Source organism: Necator americanus, chromosome I (genome assembly GCF_031761385.1).
Source record: "Necator americanus strain Aroian chromosome I, whole genome shotgun sequence".
In the NCBI taxonomy this organism is placed as follows: Eukaryota; Metazoa; Nematoda; class Chromadorea; order Rhabditida; family Ancylostomatidae; genus Necator; species Necator americanus.
The window spans coordinates 21,715,217-21,728,399 of NC_087371.1; the positions used below are offsets into that span (position 1 = coordinate 21,715,217).

The following is a 13,183-nucleotide window of genomic DNA, read 5'->3' on the forward strand; positions in this document are numbered from 1 at the left end:
ATGTTAGTGTATGTGGTATTTTCCTTGGTTACTGTTCGTGCTGGCGTCGGCGCCACTAAAGATTCGGGACCATAAAAAGCGCACGGTCTTTGATCCTTTGCAGTAAGAACAACGGGCGTACAACAAGAACAGCTGTTTCGCCTCTGCATACTCACATTATTTTTATAGACCTCAACACTTGCAAAAAAAACAAGCGGCCGACGTCATACATCCGGGAATGACTCCGATTTTTGCCAAACGCAAATTTGTTCTCCATTAGGTTTTAGAAAACACCAGAAATAGTGTTAATGGGAGTTCGCTATTAGTGCCGTAGCGTTAAGACCTGTTTCTGACTCCTATGCTTTAGTATTGTTACTATTCCCTCTTCGTAACGGAATAAGATGCACTTTCAGCACAGATTTTGGCCAGTAATTAACAAATCCAGAGGAGCAAAATGTTAGGATTTCATATGTCTTGAATTTTTTGAAATTAATGGCTCGCACAACATTTCCTTAGTTTTGATTCGCCTCGCGATACCCTCTTCCAAAATAGTGACAAATTACCGTACACAAGAAAGTATGAACGTGGCCCAGAGTAGCACTCTACCGTTTCTTTCGCTTGTAAAGGCAGCCTGCCACGAAGCTGACGACGTTGAGATCTCTCGAGCAAAAGGTGAGGTTAAGAGTGTATAGTACGAGTGTGAGAACGATGGCGCTTGATTCCGCTTAATCGTTTTGAAAAATGATACGACATTCAAGTTCGAATTTTCCTTCCTTGGTTCTCGGCTGCTCGCTCACATACGCGTTGCGAGTGCATGTTTGGCGCGTGAGGTGTCTGGTAGGAAGATTCGTACAGAAAGGCATTTCCCACGTCGTTTTTCAGGGCGATTAGGGAGCATTGAGCGTGAACAACGCCACACTTGTAATCTGCACCCTTCACCCTAATCTTTCCCGAAATGATTTTAATTTTGTTATATACTGCCCTTAAACTATTTTGGCAACACACTGGAGCGGAGACAGGTTGGCCTTTCGCGGTTTCGAGCCGTCAACCGATACACTATTTTTGAGAAAAACCCTAGCAATTTACTGCTCCTGACTTTAGAAAAAAGACTGCTATTATTTAATTGTCGATTACAAATATTAATTCTGGATATGATATGTTCGCTGTCAAGTAAAATCCGCAAATTTATTCTTGTAGTCCACCATGGCGCTTAAAAATGTTTTAAAATACGTTGTTTTAGTAAAGAAAAGTGCATCTCTTCATCCTTTCACCACTTTTTGCTCAGAATTTCTCTTCGGTGCTTTGACGGAGCGGGGAAACGATTTTTGCTGTCCCTGTACATGCTTGTTCGAATGTCATTCAAATAAGGATAGATCGAAGACGCTCGTCATTCCGTGCACGACAGTAGAACTCCAACATCACCAAGCTTCTTTTGTTCGTTTGCGGATTGCCGTTTTTCTTTGTAGAAGTCCTTGATCACCACTGAAGTGTACAAAAGCACTTCCGAATAAGTTTCCGTTTAGTGACCGGCGACTTTTCGCCGAAGACTACGATGCTGTTTCGGAAGCGCGAGATGCGGACGACTGGTTGACTCACAAACTGAGGAAGGTGAAGAGCAAACGTGACATCGATCCTGACCAGATGAGACGACGCAATCAGGAGCGAATGCTACTTGAGGTAGGTCCAATCGAAGCGAAATTGCTGGGACTCTGCACATCGGACATCGCCTTGAGCGCGAAAATTTTGTGTGGTCTGTGATGACGCAGTGGTACGGTAAAGTGGTTTCGTTTGAAAACATTTTTCGGAGAGCCGTTCTAGAAAAGACAGTTTAAAAATGAACAGTTAATCCTTGCGAAAATTTCTCGGGTTCATATCTCACAAATGTTATTGCTAATATTCGGGCATATATATGACATATAGCCGAGAGATTTCGGTGCTTCCGAAACTTTTGACCATACATCGTTTTTATTTATTTATCTGTTCTTTTGTTTATTTATTCAAACACACCAATGTTGCACGCACCAAAGAGAAGGAAACCGTATTTTGTCTGAGTAAAAACAAAAAAAACAAAAAAAAAAGATGCCAAATATCTCACCACTCCGCGACAGTCCTGTGAAAAAAGCGTATAACGGTGTGTGATATACTGATGTAACTTTAAAGAGGACGAAATTATTGTGTTTAACTTCTGAAAATTGACATTCTACACACTGTTTCAGTTCCAGTAGCGACTTTTTCCCTTTTTTTCGCAATTATGTCTTCCTTTTCATTTTTTCCAGAATCAAATAGGAATGAATTTCTACAGTTTCCTCGCCGTTTTCATAGAATTAGACAAATTTCGAGTTTAATAACCATAAACGATGTTCAGCAACGATTTCAGTAGTATCGTTTTAAATGTTACTGTAGCTGTTCCTTCATATTTTTTGCAGACGGAAAAGTTTCCTTGTTTTTGATCCGACGTCGTCGTTTCATCTGCACAACGACCGTCAGTTTTAGTTCAGCAGCTGTCAAGTGCAGTCACTAAGCAAGGCTTCTATGCATCCGGAAAATACGACATTTTGCTTCTTTAAACACTGCTTTGAGACCTGTTTGCTAGGATTTTCGTGAACGGCTGCTTACACCGAATTCTATAACGCAGCGAAATGTGGTAGTTCCCGCTGTTCATGATGACCAGGGCGGACGGGCGCGCCGACCATTCGCAGTACCGACCCTCGACAACCTCTTGCCTCGAATCCACTGTCCTAGCCATTTTCAGGAGCTGAAGAACGCGCACGGCGAGGCTGAGGCGCGCGGTGGTCGCAATGAAGCGGAATACACTGTGGAAGGTGCGGTTTCTCATTCCCTACTCGGAGTTATGTGTTCTTTTTAATCTGATCTTTGATCATTGCAAACCAGAAAACTGAACAATGTTGTTAAGGTGTCGTCTCGTTGGTTTTTATAGGGCAGTCGCTAATCAACCCAGTACTATAGAAATGTTTTACCAGTTTTCTTTTGTTTTTTCTTCAATGCACACCAAAAATTAAACAATCTTTTCCGCCTTGATTCCAAACCGAACACATTCCTGACTGCGAAATTTCGCTCACATAAACTAATTAGCTCTCAACATTTCCTGACAAAATCCTCCCCATTACCATCACTGCCTCAAATCTTTTCTCTCTACCCTCTCTAGTAGCGCCCTCTCATTTCCAGAGAGTTCGCCAATTTTTATGATTTCTTGATGTTAGTTAAAAGTGGTTTTGGAACTGTTTCTCATGTAGAAACAAAAGTTCGTGGTCCACCGACTTCACATTTACCTTGGTTTGAATTGGCCATGGATTTTCCATCTTTTTAATGGAACTAACGTTTTGCTGTGGTAGTTTGAGGAATCAATACGTGCTCTTCCCTAACCATTTTCCAGTTTTCCGAGTTTTCAATCTTTTCCACCTAATTACACAGCTACCATTGCTCTGCTGGTTAAGTGCAACTATTTGGTATTGCAACCTCTGGCCTATATTAAAGAAAATCTCATTTGGTTTGAAGCAGAAATATATTCGATTTCACGTCTGATTACGCCGACTATTACTGATTTTTGTCCAGGTGTGGGAACGCGGGACCCTCTAGCGGAATACCGACGAGAGGAAGAGCGCTTGAAAAATACACAGAGTCCATTCGACGAAATGCCGAGGTTCTTTTTAAACACTAAGCAAAAAATAACACTCAGAAGATGTTATGATTTTCCTAACACCACCCTCTATTGAATTAGTTACGTTTTGATTCAGAAGAGGACGAATACGCAGCAAACCACCCACTCCGCCACCGCGTGAGCGCAGTCGTAGTCCGGCAAGGAGTGAACGCGCCACGCCAAGCATTGATGTAGGTTGTGGTTGCTTGTCGCCTATAGACTCCAGAAATTCTGAAGGACTAGAAACTTGTGAACAGGTCTAACTATATGACGGTTTTGCGACATCGTAAAACTTTCGAGCGCATACAGTAGGCGCCGAATGCGTCCAACCGGGTGAACGTGACAAATTTCCCACAACGCCATTTTTTCTTTACTTGGTACAAAATTCCATCTTCCTTGAACACATGTGGCGCCAATTACGAACAGCATTTTAACTGTTTTAAATCTTTTTCGAAGTCCCAGTTTTCGCTCAAGTTTGACTTTATTGACCTTCTGGCTAAGCAGATCTGTGTTCTTGACCTCCCATTTGATTTCCTCTCCCTGTATGTAATCGAGTAACTCTGAACCTTATTTTCTCGTGCTCCACGATTGGGCCTCCATATATTTTTGACAGGGGTTGCTTTCATTTTCTTTCCTGTTGTTGTGTCTTTTATTTGTTGATATTCTACAGTTTCAGAGCTACAATTATCGAAACCACAACGGAGTTAACGAAGCCACCGCCCACGACTTCTCCAACCTCGGCAGCATTGTCCATGTAAGTGTGCAGAAAACATAAACAGATGTTCCGTGTTTTTGAAAACTTCACCCCTGCAAACCCGCTGGTTCCCTCGGGCAACCTATCCACTCGTTTTGTTCGGATAGGCTGCCAAAAGAATCTCACTGATCTTTGACAGCTCGCAAACGCGACGCGTATGTAGGGAGGGCACTTTGTAAAGTGTCTCGTAGGGAACTTCGTTCAGGGAAGGCGTTTCCTACTTTGTCATTGCAGCTGGGGGAATTGGATGTGGTCAGTCCCATACTCGTAATCTATGCCCTAACTTTTTTTTGCGGAGAGATCTCAAAATGGTCAATTTTGTGGTTTTGTGCCTTTAATTGCTGTCGAGAAACTGTGGAAACAAAGCCTATCGTAATAAAATTAATTTCGACTGCCTGTCCCTGCTACGCAGTCCAAAACGGCTTTCAGTTTGTTCAGATCGAATGTCCTTTATCTACTGTTTGTGTGTTTTTTCTCTATACGTTCGCCGCACAAAGTGCTACAAATTTCTATAGGATATATTCAAAAAAAAAACGGATTGATTCCAATGAAAATCCATAGTTAACGCTACTAAACCGGATCGGGTTAGCGTACAGTTGGTAGATTCCTTTAGCGACCTGTCTCAGCTTTTCTATTTCTACATCTACAAACCAAACTAAAACTAAAGAGCCGGTTCTTTCCGAAAAATCAAAAAAGATGATTTCCTAATTTTATAGAATGTGTCGTGCATAGCTGTTGTTTCAACCCAAAAAAAAACTTTTAGGGCAATGCCTCGTACTCGTCGAAATCAGAACAGAACCTGCCGAATGGTCATCTGCCATCGTCCGCCACGATTCGCCGCGACTCGCGAGGCACGTCGCACTTCGAGCCTCGCACGGATTCTCGCGCCACCTTGCAGCGACGTCAATCATACGGTACGGATCGGCCTCCGTTCCAGTACGCTGACACCACGATTCAGCGCAGCAACGAACCCATCAAGTTCTACTCCGGACAGGTTCGTAATTCCGCTCTCTACATTTTATTCAATCTTTATTTTATTTCCATCTACAGACTTATTTTACTTATCAAATTTGCACGGAACTCAACCTTTAGCCGGGATTTCAGGAACGTGTCGCCGCAGCTATTTATCGCGCTGAGACTCCGCAGCGTGAGCTCTACGCTAGCGGAACGATCCACAGAGCGGAAACACCGAACCGATACTATCCGGATAATGTTCGTTGCCATGCCGCCACACTTTTATTTTCTTCCAAATTCCTCTCCATGATACATTTTTAGAGCACAATTTCGCATCGAAGTGAAACACCAGCGTTCCCTATCCTGAGAGAAACCCCATTACCCTTCCATCCTCTTCTGTATGCGCAAAATGGAAACAGTCGACAAGATTTGGATACTACGAACACTATGAACTATAGGTAAGCAGAGAAAAATCTTTTTTCTACTAGCAATATTTATTACCTGAATGCTTTTTTGTTTTGCAAACATAGTGGGATTCCTTTCTCGACAAAAAGGCAAAGAGTCATATTTGTGAGATTTACAGATGAGTTTACGAAATAAAAGACGCCTATAATAGAAATATCAGAAAAGTCGAGACATGAAGAGGAAGTTTTAAAGTCTTCGACCGGAATCTTCGGAATCTTTAGATGAATAATCTTCTGAATCCTCAGTTGAATTTGAAACCCAAGCGATGCGATCTAAAATTTTCAGATCTGCTTCACCTCGATCACAGTACGCTGGTCAACTGAGTCGACGATCTTCGTTGATGTCAGTTGGTGAGTTTTTCCGATAGTCATCAATATTCTCGATGTCGTAGTACGACGAAAAAAAGAATTTGTGGTTTTTAATCAGATCATCGGACTTTGTTGAGATGTTTCGCATTTCTCCAATGTATACTTGACCACAAAAATAATCTATTATAAAAGTGGTAGGTTTTTGAAATCCCTGTTCTTTCCTCTTGTCGATGCGATGTGGTTTCTTTGGAGTATTTCGGAGCCTGAGTTTTTCTGATGCCTCTTTTTTGCGAGGAATTTAGCAACTTCCGAAAAGAACACCGTCAAAAAACAAGCGATCGTGGTGATTTCGCAAAGCAGAACGAAAGCTCTCCGGACGGAAAAGAACTGGATACCAGCACCAAACCCCTTAGTGTTGACGTTCGGAGCAGTCTTCGGTGTTCGATCCATTACTCGCATCAACATGAAGGATTGTCTCGTTGCGTAATCTCATCACTAATTCAATTTACTTGTTTTCATTTCGCCCACTCATAGTGGTGTAAAGAGGTGTTTCGTCTGTGAAATTGATCAGTCCGAATGCTCCATCTGATTTCTGGTTTTGCAGAGGGTGTTCAGCCTCTTCATAGTGGTAACTGCAAACTACGTTCAGGTCTCTTCTGTTTGATTCTTCGGAATAGTACTTCAATGTTTTGCAACGTTCTCTCAGCCAAACCATTTTTTTCACCGTGCGAATCAGCTGAAGGATGATAACTGCTTCGGAGTTCTACGCCTCGTTCTTATGGAGTTGGAGAACAGGAATTCTCGCTCGATTGGCGTCTAATGAAGCGTGCAATCGCGCTACGGCGAAACATTTCCGAGGAAATTTAGATAAACATAGAAGCCGCTGCAAGTACATGGTTTTTTTTTGGAACGCGGCAGGAACCGCTGTCTGCCGAATGCACCGCGAGATTGTGGTGTGTTGACGAGTGCCCGTCATTTATTTGGCTTCTCCTGAAAATACATCACTGGGCAATCCTCAAATCAACAAGTACTTGTAGTTTAGACAATGTGAACCTCTAGTTTTGATGTAATTTCCAATTTCTGCTGTGATTTCTTTGATATTGATCTGATTTCGCTAACACTCAGCGTTGAACATTTGGCAAAGTCTACGGCTTTTCACTTTATGAAGTGAAATCCGATAACCCAGCCCTTTCGTGAGCTTCTCCGAGACTTTCCACGTCACCCTCGTTGAACCCGCGTGGTCAGAGCAATAAAAGTGCACGGAAGTGTTTATGGAAGCGAAGAAAGACAATGGAAAGGCAAAGTAAGATAAAGTAAAAATAAAGTAGTAGGATAGAACTAGGTAAAAATAAAAGTAGAAGTAATTGGTAGCGCGGTAAGAATGAATTCGTAATTTTGGAGTGATTAATCATTGGATCATTCGAATTCGACGTCACTTTCGTGGATAACCATGGGATTTTGAAATTTTCAGTCCTTCATTGATGAATGCAAGACAAGTCTTGCACTGTAGGTTGAAAAATGTCACCCATCTCAGTTCCGGGCTCAAATATTCGACGGGGCGTGTTCTATCCCTCACACAAGCCCAGAAAAACTTGATTGAACGCATTTGAGGGTGTCACTTGTTCTGAAGAAAAACGAGCTGATCTTTCTTTCACTTTTTAGGATAGGCGGATGCTTGAAATAGTAGGAACGAGGTTCAATGATCACCGCGGTGGTTTGGGGACGTCTGTTGGGATGTTTTCTGCATTTTTACGGCAAAGTTTTTACGCCGCGTAATTCGATTTCCAAATTTGTCAAAATCCCTTTAAGGTTAAGTTTTGCGCAAAATCGCCGAGTATTTTCTTCGATGCGTCTTCTTCGTTCATCGACTGTAATGACTCTTTCATTATCCTGAAGAACAAACTAGATTGGGCATGGATGCAGTTCCAGATCGGGTCGTACTCATCGAAATGTATGAGTTTCTTCATCGGAATCGCTTCGCTTAGTGCAGCAGTGCAATCGAGTTAATCACGACCAGTTCCAGTTTGAAGAGAGAGAGAGAGTGCTTCGTAAGAAACTGTCCAGATTCCTAGGTACTTCTCAGTGCATATGGCGATGTTGCTGAAACCATGCCGTAATTTCACTGCGATACGGTAACCGTCACTAGGCCTCGGGTGTCCACTTTCAAAAAAACGTACAATTTGTACTAGTGTGCGTGCTTGCAGCACTGCCGTGGGGTCGTCTGACGCAGCTTTGGTGGCTTTTGTGTGTTGGCCACGGCTGTGGTATGTTTGCGCCAACTTGGAAATGCCAAACCTGTGTCAACAACGACCTTTTCATACATTGTCCTATACGCGTGTCGGAACTTCGACGTCGCCGACTTACATAAACGGAGAGGTAGCATGACCGCTGAACTTGCGCTCTGCAGGCGCTCACCTTGTTACGCGACGCATTAGTCCCCTTCGCATACCGTATTTTAACGTATCCTAAATGGAAAGTGAAGCATATGGTGCATCATGACTTTACATTTAATCCATGGTCTCTTAGGCCATGATTTTCCGCTTAACAAATAAGTGAGATTTGTCCCAATTCCACAAATGAAATCAATGGAGGCGAATCATTCATATGCAGCCACGTGATGCACATAATTCATTGCACCATAAAGTTATAAAAAAAATGTGATTTGCCAGATGCACTGGGCATCTAAAAAGAGCTCGGTCCCTCGGTCCGAAACATGTTAATTTTTTCTTCTTTTAATTTCTTGATGTTCTTTCACATCTTCGTTGAGGTAAGGCCACCTTACGACATTTCGGACTTTCAACGTAGATCCTAGAGGTTCATGAGTATCTGCATCTTCCATAAACCCAAAAAAAGAAGCTCGGTTTTGTTTACAAGAAGGCAGGAGCCGGAAACGCTCGGCGGAAATGTGCCCCATTCCCACTAATTACAAGAATTACTAGGAGCTCCTGAATTTCTTATTCGATTTGGTTCGTTTTCGTGAGGACCAAGTCTGCAGCCATGTCTTTTAGTTCAGCGTAAACAAGGAATGCGAACTGAACTGAAATAAAAACTGCGCTCTTTTGATGCTCATCTCTTAAACTGACAAAAATGTGCAGGAAGTTGCAGTTTATTGCAGAGGAAAAAGGTTTGAGTACCACAAGATCAACTGACTTTGCGTTTTTTTAGTGAGCATGGGTCGAATGTTGGCGTTCTATCACAGGTTTTTTTTTTCAGTTAAACAACAAATAAAATAGTGGCACTCTCCACAATTTGTTTTTGCTCTTGAGGACATCGAGGTTGTAGAACTCAGGAGAACACATGCCGTCATGCTGTTTGCGCTTGGTTATTTGTAGTCAGGATCCGTCTCCCTTTTTACCACTTTATCACTTTAACTGAATAGATTCTTGACGAAAGTTCTTTCCTCCGCCCTCCTTCCTTGCCGCATCTCTCCCGAACTTATCAATCCCGGCGAGGGAGGGTCATTTGACACAAGCGCGCGCTCGCTCGGCAGGGGCGTGGTCGCCAGCTTCACTCGTCCCACGCGAATCTACAGACGTCGTCTCCCAACGCATCGTACTTCCGAAAGACGCATTACGGTGTCTGACGAACTGTGTCTCCTCCCTAATGGCTTGCCAAGCCGGCGCTTCGGAAGCGGTCGTACTTCGATTGAAATCGCACGACGTTTCGGACGTGTCGCTGGCATCGTCCGAGTCGTCCGGGTGCTCGTCTCAGCGGTCGTCAATTCTGCGTAGTCCTGTCAATCTGGAGGAGACTCCAGTCCTACACGGCACTGAGAGTTCGCTCTCAACCGATCCACCGAAACCGGAGATGACGGATGGCAAAGAATCGAGAGCATCTAACGCTGGAACTTCGTCTCCGACTCCAGCCGCCGTGCCTCCGCATCTTCTCAGAAAGAACAGTAAGTGGTCGGTTGATTCGATTCAGCGGTATGCGGCCACATCGTGGGCTGACACCTTCTCTTTACTGCGCGCACAGCAGCATGTGTTGCCCTGCAGCGTTCCCAAAACATAATATCGATTTATGATCGATCCAGGTAGACCAATGGGGGCCGTGATGTTTTTGATAGGGCTCTCAGATGAGAGGTGGATTTAATTCATAACGATTCATGTATCAAACGTAGTGCGCCCATTTCAGACACCTCCGAGATCATTCATCATCATCCGGTTTTCGTTAAGGACACCTCAAAGTACTGGTACAAGCCGACCATTTCTCGAGAACAAGGTGAGTAATGTTTGATTTTTCTCTTATTTCTCATCTTTATGTTTTGTCTGCTTTCTGTTCGTCATCGTATTTCTCATAGCACTAAATTAATACTAAATGTCAACTCTTTTTCACCTTTATAACCTCGTGATCTTTTCTTTTATGAGCTCTAAAATCATTCCCGTTAGAATAACAACTCCAGAGAACTCGAACTCCTTCGGAGACACAGTCAGTTTGAGCAGGTTTTTAGGCACTTAACGTCCAAAATCTTGGCCAGCTTTTTATTCAGCAACTGGATCCTCTCCGTAAATGCGGCCAGCTATCCATAAAACATTCGGAATTTAGTTCTCCAGCTGCATTCATCACAAGATAATAAAAAGCAATTAAAGAAAACATCGGGAGCCTTCTGTGCCTAATTGACCCAAACTTTGGATCCTATACCGCTTTGCTTTTTTCATTCACCCTCATTAGGTTTTCCCTTCTCCTACTCAGCGCCTCCCTTAAAGTTCATCAAGGATTCAGGTCCATCAAAGTACGCGCAGACATCAAAAGAAGTATTTTAAAGGTTTTTTTTTTGCAAACGGAGTGCACAATCAAGTGGGAAATGTCTATTCGGATAAGTACAGACGGAATCGCTCCTTTTCAAATCTCCAAATACTTGCACTACCTTCTTCCCGTACTTCAATAATATCTGGAATAACTGTGTTTATCTGCTAAAACATGAGCGAATCGAGTGCTACTCGCTTTTTTTGCTGTCGATGCTCTGTGTCTGACGAACGCAACGTCAAGCATTGATCGGAAACCTTTCGAATGATCGATGACCATTTTGCGACTGATTTCGCCGGTCGACGCTGTTCTGTGGAAGATGGATTGGACTGATGCGTTTCAATGTTGCGAGTGAAAATATTGGGCGCTGTTGAGTTGTCCGATAGGTTTCTTTCCGCGGTTGTCAACTTTTTAATTCAAATCCACCTAAGTTCTGCGACAAACTTACAAGTAATTCACCCGATCAGGGGACGAAAGTCACTGACTCTTTCGGTGGCAACAGTTTTGATTAAAATATTTCTGTTACTGTATGAAAGTTCTTCGCAGAAATGTCAGAAAAGGCGCGAAGACACTTACGGGACATGCCTAACACCTCTAGATTGTTTCTTTTTCCCCACATGTCCACTATAAGAACAACAACATCACAAAAGGTTCGACTGTGCAGTTTTATCAGCGCCAGATGCAGGTCGTAACCTGACGACCTTTGATGTTGACAAGCGGGACTCATTATTGAGCGAGACTCATTACTGTCCACAACTAGTTTTCTGTAGGTCGTTTACGTTGTCATGGATGTTCTGGTTGCTCTGCATATTTTCAAAGATAAAGGAGGATTTCTTAGAAATAAGGAAGGATGAACATAGCTTAGCGGTGTACCTCCGACGTCCCAGGACTCCCAGAAATTTGATGTCCCTCTATCAACTCGACTCTATCAACTAAAGTAATTTGGCCACTCCCAAACCTTATTAAAAGCAGTACTAGTCCAACCAGGGCGTTTTGAACTTGGAAAGAAAAGGAACTCTATTGGGAACTTCTCACTTTCCATGGCAAACCCTTACAAAACCTTCCAAAATATAATAAAAACAAGAAGAAATTGCGTTGTCCGTGCTCACTAGGATTCCTAACCGGGAAAGAAGTCACCCGTTCATGTTTTTCTATGTATGCGGTGCCCATGCCTGCATATAATCCAATTATATCTTGTGGTCGAAATTTTTGTTTTTGGGGGAAGTTTTCCCTGTAGGATGCAATTTCCTCTCTATCGCACTTCTTCCTCAGGTTTTTTATGCTTGTCAGGTCAGTGAGCGCTTCCCAGCTGTGAGTTCAGTTGATTTTCTGGAGAACCTCTCTTTCTTTTCATCAACACTTCAGCTTTTTATATTGTGCAAAAGAAAATCTAGCCGCCCGTGGATCAAAACACATCACTCGGATTCGTCCGAGATCAGCTCATCCGTCCTACATATGTTGATGCGGTAAGCTGACGACACAGTTGGCATCACTATACGCGCCCAAAGAAAAAAAAAACAAGAACAGCCGCCGTTAACGTAACAGGGTCGTTTGATGGAATTCGAAAAGTTAGATTACGATATGTGAATTCGGCGGGGCACACGAGATACTTGCGTGATCAGCGGCAGTCGTACAGCTGCTCGGGTCATTTGGATCGAGGCCAGCTGGCGCTCGACACGCCTTGTTGCCTCTCGGCTAGGTTAAGCCCAGCCGAGTGCTGTTCGCTCGTAACATAACGAACCCTCAAGAATCTCCAAGAACTCCTCAACGATCGTATTTCATATGATCTTCGAGGAATCATAGCAGAGATTCTGCGCCTAAGCTAATGGATTTTTGGATTCGTAAGATTTTCCTAATCTAAAGATCTAATCTGGACTAGTAGGATTTTACATCAGGTCGGAAAGTCCACTGCACGCACCAAAGAAGCCTTGAAGAGTTCATCCACTTTTGAAAAAGTATCTTCTTGATCCTTCTTTGATGCTTCCACACGCACTGGGATTTCCAAGTTTTCTTAAGAGTAATCCAGTGAATTTTTGAGAAAAGTTGACAAAAAATGTCCAGTTGTGAAGTTTTACGGTTCAGCTGCTTCTCTGACCTTTTCGTAGATGCAGCGCGAGCTAAAGACTTCTACAGTATTTCACCTTTAAATTGATACTTTGGATCAGTCCACAAAGAAATGCTTCTGGCAACTTCTTCAGCCGAGTTCGCGACTACTTTTCGTACACGGCCTGTTTGTCACTCACGGAATCTTCCTGGCTTTTTTCACTCTCTCTCTCTCTCTCTCTTCAAAAGTAATTGTTGTTCAGTGCGATTTTCGCG

General features: G+C 43.1%; 1 protein-coding gene across 6 annotated transcripts in view; it reads left to right on the forward strand.

The window, feature by feature from the left end:
* RB195_006454 (uncharacterized protein) overlaps positions 1-13,183 on the forward strand; it is a gene marked incomplete at both ends in the record, with an annotated part of 83,289 nt that overhangs the window by 60,692 nt on the left and 9,414 nt on the right. For 4 of the 6 annotated variants that reach the window (XM_064179543.1, XM_064179540.1, XM_064179542.1 and 1 more), the window contains 10 exons: positions 1,503-1,656; positions 2,732-2,801; positions 3,553-3,640; positions 3,735-3,828; positions 4,314-4,391; positions 5,155-5,385; positions 5,496-5,603; positions 5,667-5,803; positions 6,096-6,160; positions 10,253-10,339. In XM_064179543.1, the coding sequence (XP_064036485.1) occupies positions 1,503-1,656; positions 2,732-2,801; positions 3,553-3,640; positions 3,735-3,828; positions 4,314-4,391; positions 5,155-5,385; positions 5,496-5,603; positions 5,667-5,803; positions 6,096-6,160; positions 10,253-10,339 (1,112 nt within the window). Of the gene's footprint in view, positions 1-1,502; positions 1,657-2,731; positions 2,802-3,552; positions 3,641-3,734; positions 3,829-4,313; positions 4,392-5,154; positions 5,386-5,495; positions 5,604-5,666; positions 5,804-6,095; positions 6,161-6,420; positions 6,606-9,721; positions 10,017-10,252; positions 10,340-13,183 lie in introns of those variants that run through there. The other 2 variants (XM_064179538.1, XM_064179539.1) reach the window with 2 other exon arrangements.